This window comes from Myotis lucifugus, unplaced genomic scaffold (genome assembly GCF_000147115.1).
Source record: "Myotis lucifugus unplaced genomic scaffold, Myoluc2.0 scaffold_46, whole genome shotgun sequence".
Taxonomy (NCBI): Eukaryota; Metazoa; Chordata; class Mammalia; order Chiroptera; family Vespertilionidae; genus Myotis; species Myotis lucifugus.
In genome coordinates, this window is record NW_005871094.1 from 4,206,880 (window position 1) to 4,221,726 (window position 14,847).

The window sequence follows — 14,847 nt, forward strand, 5'->3', positions numbered from 1 at the left end:
TAAAATTCTGTTTCTTCAGCTGGTTTTCATTTTTTGTCTGAGTTTGGAAATATGCCATTCATTCCTTTATGTATGGGTACATTCAAAAGTATTTGAACACTTACCATGTGGCAGGGACTGTTAAAAGAATTGGGGATAGCCCGGCCTGTGTGGCCCAGTGGTTGAGCATCAACCCATGAACAAGGAGATCACGGTTTGATTCCCAGTCACTGCATATGCCCAGGTTGTGGGCTTGATCCCCAGTAGGGAACGAACAGGAGGCAGCCAGTCAATTCTTTCTCATCATTGATGTTTTTATTTCTCTATTTCCCTCCCTTTCTTTGAAAAAAAAACACACAAAAACCCAAACATTAAAAAAATGTGTCTATATTTTTAAAAAAAGCATCAGGATATAGCAGTGAACAAAAGCAGACCAGGTCCTTGCCCTTGTGGCAAAGAGAAAGAAAGGCACATGAAAGGATGGGGCTGCCAGGTCATTATTGCCAATTTTTGATTTTAGAAGCCCTTGACGATAATAAAAAGAAAACGGAACTTTTTATTGATGAAAAATTGAAAACAAAGAGAGAGAAAACAAAGCTGTATGTGGTGAATTTGGGAGATTTTTCTTCTTTTCAGAAAATCACTGCTTTCTCTGTATTTCTGACCCCATAGTGGGTATTATTGCTGCTTCTTACCTAACGTGTTGATTGCTTATTCTGTCACAGGCATTGTGCTAAGTGCTTTGTGTATATAGAACCCTGTAAGGTAGGGATTATACCATCCATTTTACTCTCGAGAATACAGGACCCAGGGAGGTTCACTAAGTACTTACTCAGCTAGTAAGTGGTCGAGCCTTGGTCTCCAGAGTTTGTGCATCTGGGCCAAGTATTAAGTATCACAAGCTGAATAACCTATATTTGTTATTATGACAGTAAAGGTTTTTGTGCTCAGTTTTTTGCTTTTATTTGTTAACTTGCCAGAACTTCATGATATTTCTTAAAGTTCAGCCACTTTTAACTCCATGTGTAATTGAAATTTATGCCATATGCAAGAAAATGCAGAAAAAACATGTATTTATTATTAAAATATACTTTTTAAAAATGTGATATACCAAATATGGTAGACATGAGAAAAGTCCAGTGTGTAGAACTCATTGTATAATGTAATTTTTATAGTCGTCTTCTATATGTATCTAAAGTGCCTTGTGAGCACAGTGCGTGCCATATAGTAGGTGACCCATAAATAATAGTAATTTCTAGTATTTTCGTTTCTACTTCACTTGTAAAGTAGGTAATAATTTTTACTTTCAGGTGATATGCTTTTAAAATACTTTAACAGCACAGGATGATAACCTGATTCAGTAACCTCAGCATTCATATGTGGACCTCTCCTTTTATATATCTCCAGGATTTATTTGGGTAAAACTACATTTTGGTAATTGAGGGCTGAGGCCCACAAACTTCAGTATTCATCAGAATCACTTGGCAGGCTTCCTACAAGACAGTTTTCTGGCCACCCTGAGTTCTGATCCCAGGAGGTGTGGGGTGTATCTGAGGATTTGCCCGGCATTCTCCCGGGTATTGCTGGTTTGTGGATCGTAGTTTTAGAATTGCCACTCCAGGAGGGACATGACTTCTAATTATGGCTGTCCTCTTACAATCATACATGCCCAGTGAGTTAATGTGTGGAGTCATGATGTTGCTGCTCTTATTGTGAAATTTATTTTGATATGATATAGAGAAATTTGGTTTGTGTAAGTATAATTGCTCTTTATTGCTTAAGAAAAAATATTCTAGCAGTTGCTTTTGCATTAGACAATTTCAAAGTGCTGGTTTTAATTTGTTTCTATTCATCTTTATTTAAGAACACAAAAGCAAGCAGGTTTAATTTTTAGGGGGAGGAACGCATTACAACTTTTGATTTTAGAAGCCCTTGACAATAATAAAAAGAAAACGGAACTTTTTATTGATGAAAAATTGAAAACAAAGATAGAGAAAACAAAGCTGTATGTGGTGAATTGGGAGATTTTTCTTCTTTTCAGAAAATCACTGCTTTCTCTGTATTTCTGACCCCATAGTGGGTATTATTGCTGCTTCTTACATGGTGATTTTATCTGTTATAATTGATATCTGAGGATTATAGTGTATCAGGATGACGTAGCAATTTAAAAATAGCAACACAAACTGTTTTTTTTTTGCTCTTTTCAAGAATTATTTATTTAATTACTTATTTGTTTATTTTTCTGGCCCTCACCCTACGATATGTTCACTGATTTTAGACAGAGAGAGGGGTGGGGGGAAGGGGGGGAGAGAGAGAGAGGGAGGGAGAGAAACATTGACTGGCTGCTTTCCTTTCATCCCCCTGACTGGGGATCGAACCCACAACCCAGGCATGTGCCCTGACTGGGAATCAAACCATGACCTTTTGGTCCACAGGAGGATGCTCCAAACTACTGAGCCAAACCAATCAGGGCTCAAGAATTTTTTAAAATTAAAATTTGGTAGATTAGTACTGAGTTCCATTTGTTATTCATCATTTTCACTTATAAAGTAGGTTTCACTGAGAATTTCACTTATACCAATATAACAATTTTACCTTTTCTTTTCAAAGCATGGCTTAGACCTTTGGGGATATGATGGTATAGAGGGGTTATTCTCTCCATGAAGAAAAGGCAATCAGAAAATCTTTGTCCATGAAATTAAACTGAAATGTATGCTCATTTATCTGAATACCTTTATGTGCCAGGCTCTATGGTGAAGATCGGTGCCAAAGTAATTTATCTTTTTCATGCACAATGAGGGGTTTTAGTGGATTGTAAGTTAATATGACCTAATTGTGTGATGAGGTTTCTGATAAACCTAATGCAATAAGATGCTTTATTAATACAATTAGCATTGTGTGCAGGTTTTGGGAGGTACAGTTCTGCTGTTTTATTTTGCTAGACCGTAGTGTTACATTTGGTTTAGAGCTAAGGGACAAATTGGAGCAGTTCCAGAGGTGAGGAGCCCTGCTGTTGGAAGGTCTGGCTGGTTTTGCATATGAGGATTGTTGGAAAATGGGAGTAATTTACTGGGTGGGAAGACATTTTTTAAAAATATATATATTTTGATTGATTTCAGAGAGGAAGGGGGAGGGAGAGATAGAAACATTAATGATGAGAGATAATCATTGATCGGCTACCTCCTGCATGCCCCCACTGGGATCAAGTCCACAACCTGCGCCTGTGCCCTGACTGGGATTTGAACCATGACCTCCTGGTTCATAGGTAGATGCTCAACCACTGAGCCACGCCTGCTGGGCTGAAAAGACATCTTAATTGTGATTTGAGTTCCCTGCTGTAATATAAGATCCATGAGGACTGCAACATGTCCACCTTGTTCAGCACTGTGTCATCAGTGCCTCCTACAGTGTCTGCTATGTATTCAAAACAGTTGATTTTTGAGGGGAAGAGATGGTCACCTTCAAATATTGGTCTTGTTGCCGAACCGGTTTGGCTCAGTGGATAGAGCGTCGGCCTGCGGACTCAAGGGTCCCGGGTTCGATTCCGGTCAAGGGCATGTACCTTGGTTGCGGGCTCATCCCCACTGGGGGGTGTGCAAGAGGCAGCTGATCGATGTCTCTCTCTCATCGATGTTTCTAGCTCTCTATCCCTCTCCCTTCTTCTCTGTAAAAAATCAATAAAATATATTTAAAAAAAAAATACTGTCAAATATTGGTCTTGTAGATGCTTGTTAATTAGATTTATTACTTATATCTCAGAGAGCATATGGTGGCATTGGAATTTTTAGGCGGCCAGATTTCAGTTTTACATAAGAAGAACTTTGTAAAACTAGCTTAGCAGTCACACTGGTAAACTCCATGTATTTTAATTCTGTTATTTTAAATGCTCAGGGAAGAGCTGCATGGGGATTTACTAGAAAATACAACTGCTTTTGATAAACTGTTGTCAAAATGATTTCAGCTGTTTCTCTTTATTTAAGTATTTTATTAAAAATAATGTCAACTAATAAATGTTTTCTTTCTAATTTAGACCTTTCTTGTCTTTTCAGACTAAAGCAAAGCAAAGAACTGGACCGAGAGAGGGCTCTTGCCAATGAGCAGTTAACCAGAGCTATTCTCCGCGAGAGGATATCGAGTGAGCAGGACCGCACGAAGGCAAAGCACCTGGTGAGCAGGAAACAAATAGTGGACATGTCTTGTCTACAGGAAACCTCTGATATTTGGGGAAAGCTGCATCAGCTTTTAGAGTTGATAAAATTCATGTTCTCTTTCCTTCGATTTCCTTGTTTTTGCCTTTTACAAGTAGTTGGCAATTTGACAGGTAACTTCAGAATTATTGAAATAAAGTCAACACAGAGACATAGGTACATGCATGTTGCCTGAAGGGATATGCATGTTGCCTGAAGGGATAGTTTGTGTGTGTGTGTGTGTGTGTGTGTGTGTGTGTGTGTCTTCCTCCCTTTTGATTTTATTGTATTGGAAATCTCTGGGGTGAGCAGCCTCAATCTCTGGGGTGAGCAGCCTCGCTTGTTTCTGTGCTTCTGATGACTTCCAGATGGTGAGGAAGGTTGGATTAGTCACTTTCTGGGCTTTAGAAAGGGGAAAACATCGTGCAAGGGCTTTGAGAAACCAAAAAAAAATAAAACTTTTTTTTTAATTTAAAGAAAAGATGATATAAACATGTCTAAAAGTAATTAGTAATAGAAGAAAATTTAAAAGGCATTCATCAATTTGTCATTATCGTGCAATCATTCCTTGCATTGGGTGTGTTTCCCTCTAGACAGTTCAAAAAAATGTTTTTATTGATTTTAGAGAGAAAGGGAGAGGGAGAGAGAGAAAGAAACATTGATGAGAGAGAGAGAGAGAGAGAGAGAGAAACATCAATTGGCTGCCTCCTGCCTCCTGCATGCCCCCTACTGCAGATCAAGTCTGCAACCAGGGCATGTGCCCTGACCGGGAATCGAACCTGTGACCTCTCGGTGTCCTTAGTTTAGCAGGCATTTGGGAATTGTTGAAAATTTTAAGAAAAGGGCCAGTTTCTGTTCTCTTATTCTTTCTCTCAGTCCTTTCTTTGGGAGGCTAACCTTTGACTGTATACCAATATGTAGAAATAGTTAAAGGAAGTTAGCATGTAATGAATCCGTTACTTCAGTGACTCATCCAGGATCCAGGCTAAATGAGTAGACGTGAAGCTGGAATGGAGGTGATGGATTAGGAAAGAAATGTCAAGGTACTGGCTGGTAGCCATCATGAGGGGCGCACACGGTGATTGGAACTGAGGCCAAGACATGCGGAAGGAGAGCCAGGGGGATGATTTCAGAATTAAAGGCAGTAAGTGTTGAGTAATTCGATCATTGATTATATCTGCTGTACTCCTGAGAGTCATCTTCACTAATGTCACAGCCTCCCAATTTGAGGGCCAGGAATGGAGTGGAGAGGGTTAATAGTGCTGATGCAGAAGGAAGGCTGGGTTCGAGCTTCTAGTTTGTAGCAGGTAGAAGAATCCTTGGTTGGCATTTTTCTTTGTGCCCCCGTTTTTTTCTCTTGTCTTTGAAGCACTCTTTTCTCTACTTTCTTTGTGCCTAAATTTGGACATATTGTCATATTCTTTTAGTTCAGGGAGATAAGCAAGATTGGGATTTAAGAACACATTAAACATACACACATGCATGTGTTAAAGCATAAAAAGAGTTTTCACCAAAAAATGTGAAAATATAAGAATTTCTTATTTAACAGTAACTAAAATATTATGTAATGTATTGTAAACTTGGTTGGAATAGCTATCTTCAGCCCATTTTTCTCTTTGTAACTTGCAAATCTGTGTATTACACACATGTATATTTTAGCATGTTAAGCATAAGAAACTGGCTTTGTATGTTCTGTTTTGTTCGGTTTTGTCTTTGTGATTCTGGGGATGTAGAATACAGATGGCATATTGCCATGCTCTCAACTCCTGCATTTCAGCATCTATTATAATATTAGCCAAATAAAGCCTCAAAGCCTTTAGGGCAGTGGTTCTCAACCTTCCTAATGCCGCAACCCTTTAATACAGTTCCTCATGTTGTGGTGACCCCCAATTTCATTGTTACAAATTGAACATAATTAAAGCATAGTGATTAATCACATAAACAATATGTAATTATATATGTGTTTTCCGATGGTCTTAGGCGACCCCTGTGAAAGGATCATTCGACCTCCAAAGGGGTCTCGACCCACAGGTTGAGAACTGCTACCTTAGGGAATAAAAGTAGAATTTATCCAATAGGATCATCACTGAGTCAGAGGATCCTGTCCCGGCTTGAGTGTTCTCAGACATCTGAGTGACAGTTCCTGGCCACAGCAAGGTGGCTGCCTAACAGTTTTACCAAATTATCCCCTTCATTGTTATTATTCATTATTATAGAAGGCATAAATATTCATGGGTAAAGATCAGAAAATAAATACAAAAAATATTAACCCACTTAAATTACCACTATCCAGAGATAGTTACTGTTAAGTTTCTGGTTTATTGTTTTTATATTTCTTTTCACGTTCCACTAAGTCTCTATAAAACTTGGAGTATATGTATACATACGGGAATATGTATACACACAAACATAGGTGATAATAAACTTAGTCTTGTATAACTCATACAATAACCTTCATTTAAAAAATTAGACTATATGATAAAGGTCTTTCTATACCACTAAGTGTATATGTGTGTAGTCACTTTTAATGGTTGAATGTATCTAACTGGATTTTTCTTTGATTATTAAAATAATACAGGGATATTTTAGAAAACTTGGGAGATAGAAAAATCACTGAGGACCCAGCTCATATGCATGAGGACAGCCATTATCAAAAAGACAGACAACAACAAGATTGGCAAAGATGTTGTGGCAATATAAAATGGCAGAGCCACTGTGCAAAACAGTATGGCAGTTTTTCAAAAAATTAAAAATAGAATTACCATATGTTTCAACAATCCCACTCATGGCTATTTATCCAAAAGAATTAAAAGAGTGACTCAAGGAGATATTTGTATGCCCATGTTCATGGCAGCATTATTCACAATATCCACAAAGTGGAAGCAACCCAAGTGTATAGTAGATGAATGGATAAACAAAACCGTGGTCTATACAGACAATGGAATGTTATTCAGCCTTAAAAAGGAAGGAAATTCTGACACATCATGCAACATGGGTGAACCTTGAGATCATTGTGCTAAGTGAAATAAGCCAGTCACAAAATGACAAATACAGTGTGACTCTACTTACATGAGGTGTCTAGAGTAATGAGATTTATAGAGACAGTAAGTGGAAGGGTGGTTGCCGGTGCTGGAGGGGAGGGAGGAGTGGAGAGCTTTTTAATGGGTATGGCATTTCAGTTTTGCAGGATAAAGAGAATTCTGGAGATTGGTTGCACAACAATGAGAATGCACTTTATATTCTTGAACTGTATATTTCAAAATGGTTAAGATGGTAAATCTTGTTATGTGTATTTTACCACAATTAAAAGTTAGAAAAGAATTACTAAAGATGTAAGCAATATTGCACATATTTTTCTATTCAAAATAGTTTAGGTGGACAATTTAATTCTAACATGTATTACTCCATTTCTTATTAACTAGTTTATTTTTAATCGCTGGGTACCATCCAGGTTTCCAGATTCTGTATCCCACCACCTTGTAAAATGAGTGGTGTGGAACTTCAGGCCTGCTATTGTCCCTTACTTTCGTGATCCTGAGCTGGGAGGCGGGCATCCTCAGAACCATGATCCATGTAAGCGTCACCCCGGGAACGTTAGTATTGCTCTGCTGTGAGTGCTGGGCTCCCATTGCTGCATTCTCAACCCTAATACGTGGGGCCCTGAGTGAGGGCCAAACATTGATTTGTTCTTCTTTATTTAGAACCCAAATGTTGCAGCCTGTAAGAAAGTAAAGGTTAGATTTCACACATTTGAAGGAATTGGAAAGCTGTCTTTATGGAGAACTAGGGAAAAACACACACAAAACTGATGTGTTGGTACTGTGAAATAAAACGAACTCCTCCCTCCTCCCTCATCTTCCTCCACCCACCAGCAGTTGACACTTGGATTGCTGTCTTTTTAGATGTGAATCCAGGCTTTTCCTCCCACAGTTGTAGATGCTGGCTTTCTTAAAGCTCTTTGAAGGGCAAAGTCATGGTGGCCCTGTCGTTGAAATTTCAAAATAGGATCAGATCGAAATTTTCCCCTTTGGAAGAATTGCTTTAGCTGGAGAAGCCGGCAAGTCCTGCTCTAGATTCAAGAAGGGTATCCCAGCCGCCCATTCTACCTCTCGGTGACCGGTACCAGTTTTCAATCAGCTGATTTCACCCCGAAGCTTTTGGGGAGGCAGTTCACTGATAATTTTATGCACACAAAATGTTAATTAAAATCCACATTAAAGCTGTGCTTCTTAGGAGCAGGAAAGCTCCTAAGAGTGAAGACTAAACAAGAGGAAACCTGTAAAGTTAACGCAACGTGACATTTTGTGTGATGTTTAAGATCTCGTACAGATCAATCTAGTATTTGCTGTGTTGTCAAATTTTTTTTTTAATCACAGAGCAGGAAGCTGTATTTTTTTGACTTTTCAAATATATTTGATTTCTTTTTAAAATGTCAATTAAAATTTGATTGACTTCTTTTTCTCTCATTAGGCTGTTTTAACATTAGTCGTTCCTTATCACCGCAGAATTATGTTGTATTGTCTTTTTAAATTTAAACTTGAAAAAAAAGCCCCACTTTACTTACTTAAGGGGATAGCTACTGAAATATTCTGAAGTTTATACAAACATAGATGTGAAATAATTTTCTTCCTCTTTGGACAGATGCTTTATTGAGTGCTTACTGTATGCTAGATACTGAAGATATAGAAATGAAGACAAAATCCTGTCCTTAAGGAATTCACAGTAAAATGTGGGAGATAGACTTAAAATAATGTTAAAAAGTGTTAAGTCTGTTATAGCGCCATGCTACTTACATTTTTGTGAGAATTCTCACTTTTGTGAAAGCAGGGACTTTTTTTTTTTTAACTCATTGCTGTTTTTCATTTATTCACATTCAAACTTATTTCACACATTCAAGTGCCTAGTATGTGCCATTGCCTAGCAAAGAGTCAACAGTCAGTTAATACTTGCTGATGAAGTAAACAAAGACTTGAATCTACTTAAGCCTGTAAGTGGGAGGAGAGGACAAGGGCAGGAAGATTTCCTAGGCAAGTGGTGCCTGAGCTGAGGCCTGCAGTGCATGTAGGAATGCACTTCACGGGGAGGAGTGGGGATGATCCAGCCTGTGACATTGCAGGCAGAAGCATGGGGACAGTGGGACACTACAAGGGACGGCCCAGTGGGAAGGGCAGTGCCAGGAGTGTTGAGGGATGAGGCAGAAGAAGTTGGTTAAGGTCCTGAGTTTCATAGAACATAAGGTTTGAAGGGGACAAATGAAATAGTTAGATGGGCATTTTGATAGCTCATTCTAGTGACATGTGAAGGATGGACTAGAGGAAGAAATGAATGGAAACTGAGAAATCATTAGTCAGATCATTAGGTATTTTGGCCCCTTTCAACATTCCCCTCCATTACAAATTTGTTAAACACCTACTGTGTGCTAGACACTGTTAGTTGCTAGAGATGCACAGATGAATTCAATCTGGTTGCTTCTCCTCACAGTCTCCAGTCAAGTGTAGGATTTGTGGGGAAAAGCATTCTTACCTTCAGTTTTGTTTTTCTATTTATGCTACAATTTTGAATTTGTAAAAACCTCATAGTATTTAGGGGAAAAAAACCTTACAAAATTAGGGCAGGTGAGTGCATAAATCTAGTTTTTGCAAATTTAAGCAACTGTTTCACCAAAATGTCACTTTTTCTTTCCCAGTTTCCTTTTTGTCTGCAATGTACCAGTGAAGCAATCAATAATTGATTAATTTTGTGCTGTGTCCTTTTCAGTGTTTTGTTTGTGCTTCAAACTGTGACAGTTGAAATTTCATGGTAAAAGAGAAAAATGTTCTGAATTTGGGATATGGAGGGAAATGACTAAGTCAGAGGAAGTAAATAATAATACCACTGCTGCCCAGGTATAAGTGAGGCCCTGCCCAAGGGCAAAGGATACAATTGGGGCTGTAATGTTGCTGTGATCAAGAAGGTTCATGCTCAGAAGTTCTGGGTAAAACAACAGTGCGTGATCATTTGGGGCTGTTAGTATCGTTAATTATCCAGGTGAATGAGTGACAGTGTAGCAGCGCTTATCCTGGGTTCTTTTATTGGGCACTTAACGAGAGTTAAATTTTATTTTATGTTTTGCTATTTTGGGGAGCGCAAGTTAGTACTTTGATTTTAACTTCTATTAATGCGATCCCTCTGGTTATATTTGCTTTGTGCTGGTTTTCTTGCTATAGACCCTAAGCCCCAATTGTTTTGACATGCATTGAGTATTAATTTGCTTCCAGTTCCAAAAATGAAGTTGGTGATTCTGAGGTGTGCTTTTGAAGACTATTTAAATATAAAGTTTCTACTTTATGTTTGGGGATCTGAGCCATTTAGATATATCTTCCTCAATGTTATTGGTGAGAATGGGCCTGGGTCCATCTGCAAGTCCCTTTCCTTCTAACTCTTTCTCAATTACTCTCTTATTGGGAAATTTAAAGGGATGGGGGAGCAGAGTGGGTAGCATCCTGTGCCTTCCGTGTGTTTGGATCCATTACGGTTTCCAGCACAGAGCATCCGTGTGCCATCTTCTCTCTTTATGTCCTTTGTTATTATGTGTGGTCCTTACCTCCTGTGTATGTTAAAGCAGTGTTAGTACTGCCAGCTGGAAGGCATACTGCCCTGTGAAGAGACTGTTAATCAAAGATTGCTGGTCATGGAGTGCCAGGGCAGGTTCAGGTTTGTTTGCTTGCTGCTGCCGTTGAAAAGGAGAAACATGTTTTCTCTCAGTTTGCCAGCCCAGCCTCTGTTAAGAACCCAGAGAAAGAATAGGACTGTTATTACAGATTTCAGGATTGCTTGTATACTGACAACTGAATCAGATGAATATATCTTTCTCAAATATACACAAACCACCCTCCCTCTCCAGCTCTGCCGAACTACCTGGGCCCTTAGCCCTACCAAGCAGCCTCAGAGAAGCGTGGTGGCATGCTGGCGGGTACCGAGGGGCCGGAGGGAAGATTAACTCCCACTGTCCAGTGAACACAATGTAGAGGTGACTGCAAGTTGCTCGTATTGCTTTTTTCCAAGGGACTGTCTCAGCTTGTATGACCTTGTTGACAAAGTGAGTAGAGAAGAAAATAGCACAGCTGAGTATAATGCTGTTGATGGTCTTGCCAACAATAAGTTGTATTTAAAGACAGCTATGAGGAGCAGCTCTGCTTAGAATGTGCTGTCATATTTTCATTCTAAATGTACTTTAAAAAATGCACCACGTTTCTTGCAAACTGATTGGCTCAGGGCAACTTTTGTTGAGCAGTGTCCTATGTGGTGGCCCTGCCATAAATAGCATATTGACATCCCATCACTTGGGTCATTACGGGTGTCAAGGTGAGGTATGGAGAGCACTGAGTAAAAATCCATGGGTAACGAAGGTGCAGAAAGCTAGTTATAATTCCATCTCTTTATAATGGCCTGGCATTTTGTTAACGTATTTGCTTCACTGCCTGATCCTAAATGAACTGTCATTAGGGCTTTGGAATTTTATTGAACTGACACCATAATCTCTTTTCCTCCTGAAGAGGCTAAGAAATATGGCCCTGAGTGTTTGCTTTAACCTGTAACAAATTAAAAGTTTTCATAACCATGGTGAATTTCATCAATCCCTACAAATCCCAAATACGAGTTTTGCACAGTATGTTTTGAATGAGACTGTAAGGCACGTGTTCCTTTGTGTTCAACATCGATCTGTCCACTTTGTCTTCAGTGGCGAGGCTCACACTGTCACTTCTGACACAGCCCTGAGAATTGCTTTCAGCCTATTGTGCATGGGCCTGTGGTTTAGTGACTTCAGTAAGAGCAGTAACGTTGAATATGTGACTTACCTACCACGTGCAGTGAGATTTGCTTCATTTTTGTTTATTGGTCATTAAATTCTTCATAATGCTAAACATTCTCGAACAGCTCTGTATTTATTTCCTTTAATATCCCTGTTTTTATTGCTAAGACATGATTCCTAAATGGCACTGAGCTATGCTCTTTTTGTGTTTCTTGATATTTGGAGCTGAGCCCTGCTTTGGGGGTGTGAGGGTTTATTTTCATGTACCCTGGGTTATTCCTTTAACGTAAAGACGTTCACCATTTTGTCCCATTGAGCCTCTCTCCACTCTTTTCTTTACTAACTATATTTTAAGGATGACTTCTCCTGCAAATTACGAGGGGCAGAATTACTAAATGAAGTAAGGCCTCCATTCTCTCGAGAGCAGGAATCTGTTTACAAACCTGCAGTATTTATTACATACCTCATTTAGCTCATTCATCATTTTAATAGAAAAATGAGTCATTTTAGATGATTCTGAAATAATTCCGAGGTGAGCTACATAGCCCCAGGCAGAATATGATTTACTCAGACAGCACCAAGTTGTTTTCAAAACAATATAATGGAATGATCAGCACTAATAATTTATGATCACTTGTGGCAAACTTTATCGGATGTCTTTATTGCCACAGAAATTTGTTGATGAGATTAAATGTTTAGAGGAATTTTTGAGCTAACTTCTCTCTGTTCTTCCATCTTTTGTGACAAATATTACAAAGTTCCATACTTAGCTGTATGTCTAAATACTCTGCCTGCTTAAAACACTGACTGTAAATTTAATTCCACATTCCTGTTTAATATTCTCTTGATAAGAAAGAACACCAGTCAGTGTCACAGGCCAGTTTTATTGGAGATTATAAACCTACTCATATACATTTTCTGCTTTGACATTAAACATTAATCCTTTCGCAGTTTCCTTAGCCTCTGATTCTCAGGAACAGACAGAGCTCACCACCTGGAACCATAGTTTTGAACCCAAAAGGAATTAACGAAGTGTTTCCAGGTGCCGTAAGCTCATGAGCTTTATTAATAACCAGCATCACAACAAAAAATCGGTATTTGTTTTTAGTACTGTTTATGTAAGTGAGAGCTTTCAGTCCATTGTCTTATGTGGCGTTAATGAATGCTTGCGATGGGTAGAACATCTAACATTCCTGTTAGTGGATGATAAAACATGCTCAAAGAGACTGGGAGCCTGAAGGTTGCCCAGGGAGAGAGCTACCAATCAGAGTCCCCTGCCTAGGTGATCTAATTGGGGCACAATTTAGCAAATTTAGTTATTGTTGTGTTTTTAACCTGTAGTGCATTGGAGCCATGTGTTAGCAAGGATGTGAGGGGCCTTTTAGGGACAAAGCTGATATTACTACAGACATTAAAAAGGCAATAAAAATTTATTCATATGATAAGCATACATGTGTGAAGTAAAAGCATCAAAGCACGATGGGCCTGCTCAGCACAGAGGCAGACAGCCCTGGCCACTCTAGTAGGCCTTGTGTGTCGTGCGTAGTAAAATAAAATATTCATAATCCTATCACTGCCAGGGATTAAGAATAATCTATATAAGAACAAGGAATTGAGTAATACATGTTAGAATTAAATTTCCCACCTAAATCATTTTGAGTAGAAAAAGTTTTGGCACTTCAAGTTATAAATTCAGTATTCCCCAAAACATTTTCACCTGCGAATCTCTGCATTGCAGAGGATACTGGCTAAATGAGGTGTTATTACCTATGCTTATAAAGCCATTTCCAGTGTACTTATTTAAAAAAGTTTACTATGATCTGTTTTTAGGGGGAGGTTGTTGATATAGATATAAAAGGACTTGATTTGCAGTAATTACCTTGTCCTTATGAGAACACCAATTTATAAAGGCAGAAACTTCCCTTTTTTATGTGCATTGTAAACTTTTTTCAGGGGAAGTAAAAGATACTTTGACTATTTTTCTGCTTTGGATAATAAAGATGCATTAATATGTAGGCTGCTTGTTGAGAATAGAGATAGGCTTGTTACAATAGGTTAGTTTAAAGATTATTTTATGTAATATATTTTAGCATTGACCACTTTACTCATGCAGTGAATTAAACCAATTTTGTGTTTTATGTTTTTATTGAATTTTAAGAGAATTTGAAAGTGAAGATATTCCACAGGTTTTTTTTTGTAAAGTCAACTTCTGGATAGAATTTTAAAAACTATGTCATTGACCATTTTGGAGATTGGTTAAGTTAAAAAAAATGAAACAAATTTGGAACATAATTATATAACTATACATGTATCTTAATAACTTCAGAAGTAATTGTTATTGACATCAGGTTAATTAATGTAATGGAAAGTTAGTTTATTTAAAAAATTGTAGCTTTTCCCTCACAGATCTGTAGAATGATAGGAAAGAACTGGTAACTAATTTTTCTTTGAGTCTACTATTGTAAAATTAAGAGCTGAGTATAAATATTGCTAGATTATGTATGTATACTTTATTGCATGTGGTAAAGACATTTTTTTAGATTAATATTTTATATTGTGGGTGGGGAAACAATTTTTTTTGGATATTTTCTTTCATGAACCCAAACTAAAAGCACTTAAATGCTTTCATCAGCATCTATATAGATCTTGTGTATTTTATTTATTTATTTATTTATTTAAATATGTTTTATTGATTTTTTTACAGAGAGGAAGGGAGAGGGATAGAGAGTCAGAAACATCAATGAGGGAGAATCATCAATCAGCTGCCTCCTACAGACCCTCTCCTGGGGATGTGCCCGCAACCAAGGTACATGCCCTTGATGGGAATCGAACCTGGGACTCTTCAGTCCACAGGCCGACGCTCTGTCACTGAGCCAAACTGGTCAGGGC

At 38.3% G+C, this 14,847-nt stretch overlaps 1 protein-coding gene across 1 annotated transcript in view; it reads left to right on the plus strand.

Moving 5' to 3' along the window:
* CHCHD3 (coiled-coil-helix-coiled-coil-helix domain containing 3) overlaps positions 1-14,847 on the plus strand; it is a 265,354-nt gene that overhangs the window by 97,198 nt on the left and 153,309 nt on the right. The window contains exon 4 of the mRNA XM_006088332.3: positions 4,029-4,146. Coding sequence (XP_006088394.1) covers positions 4,029-4,146 — 118 coding nt within the window. The remainder of the gene's footprint in view (positions 1-4,028; positions 4,147-14,847) is intronic.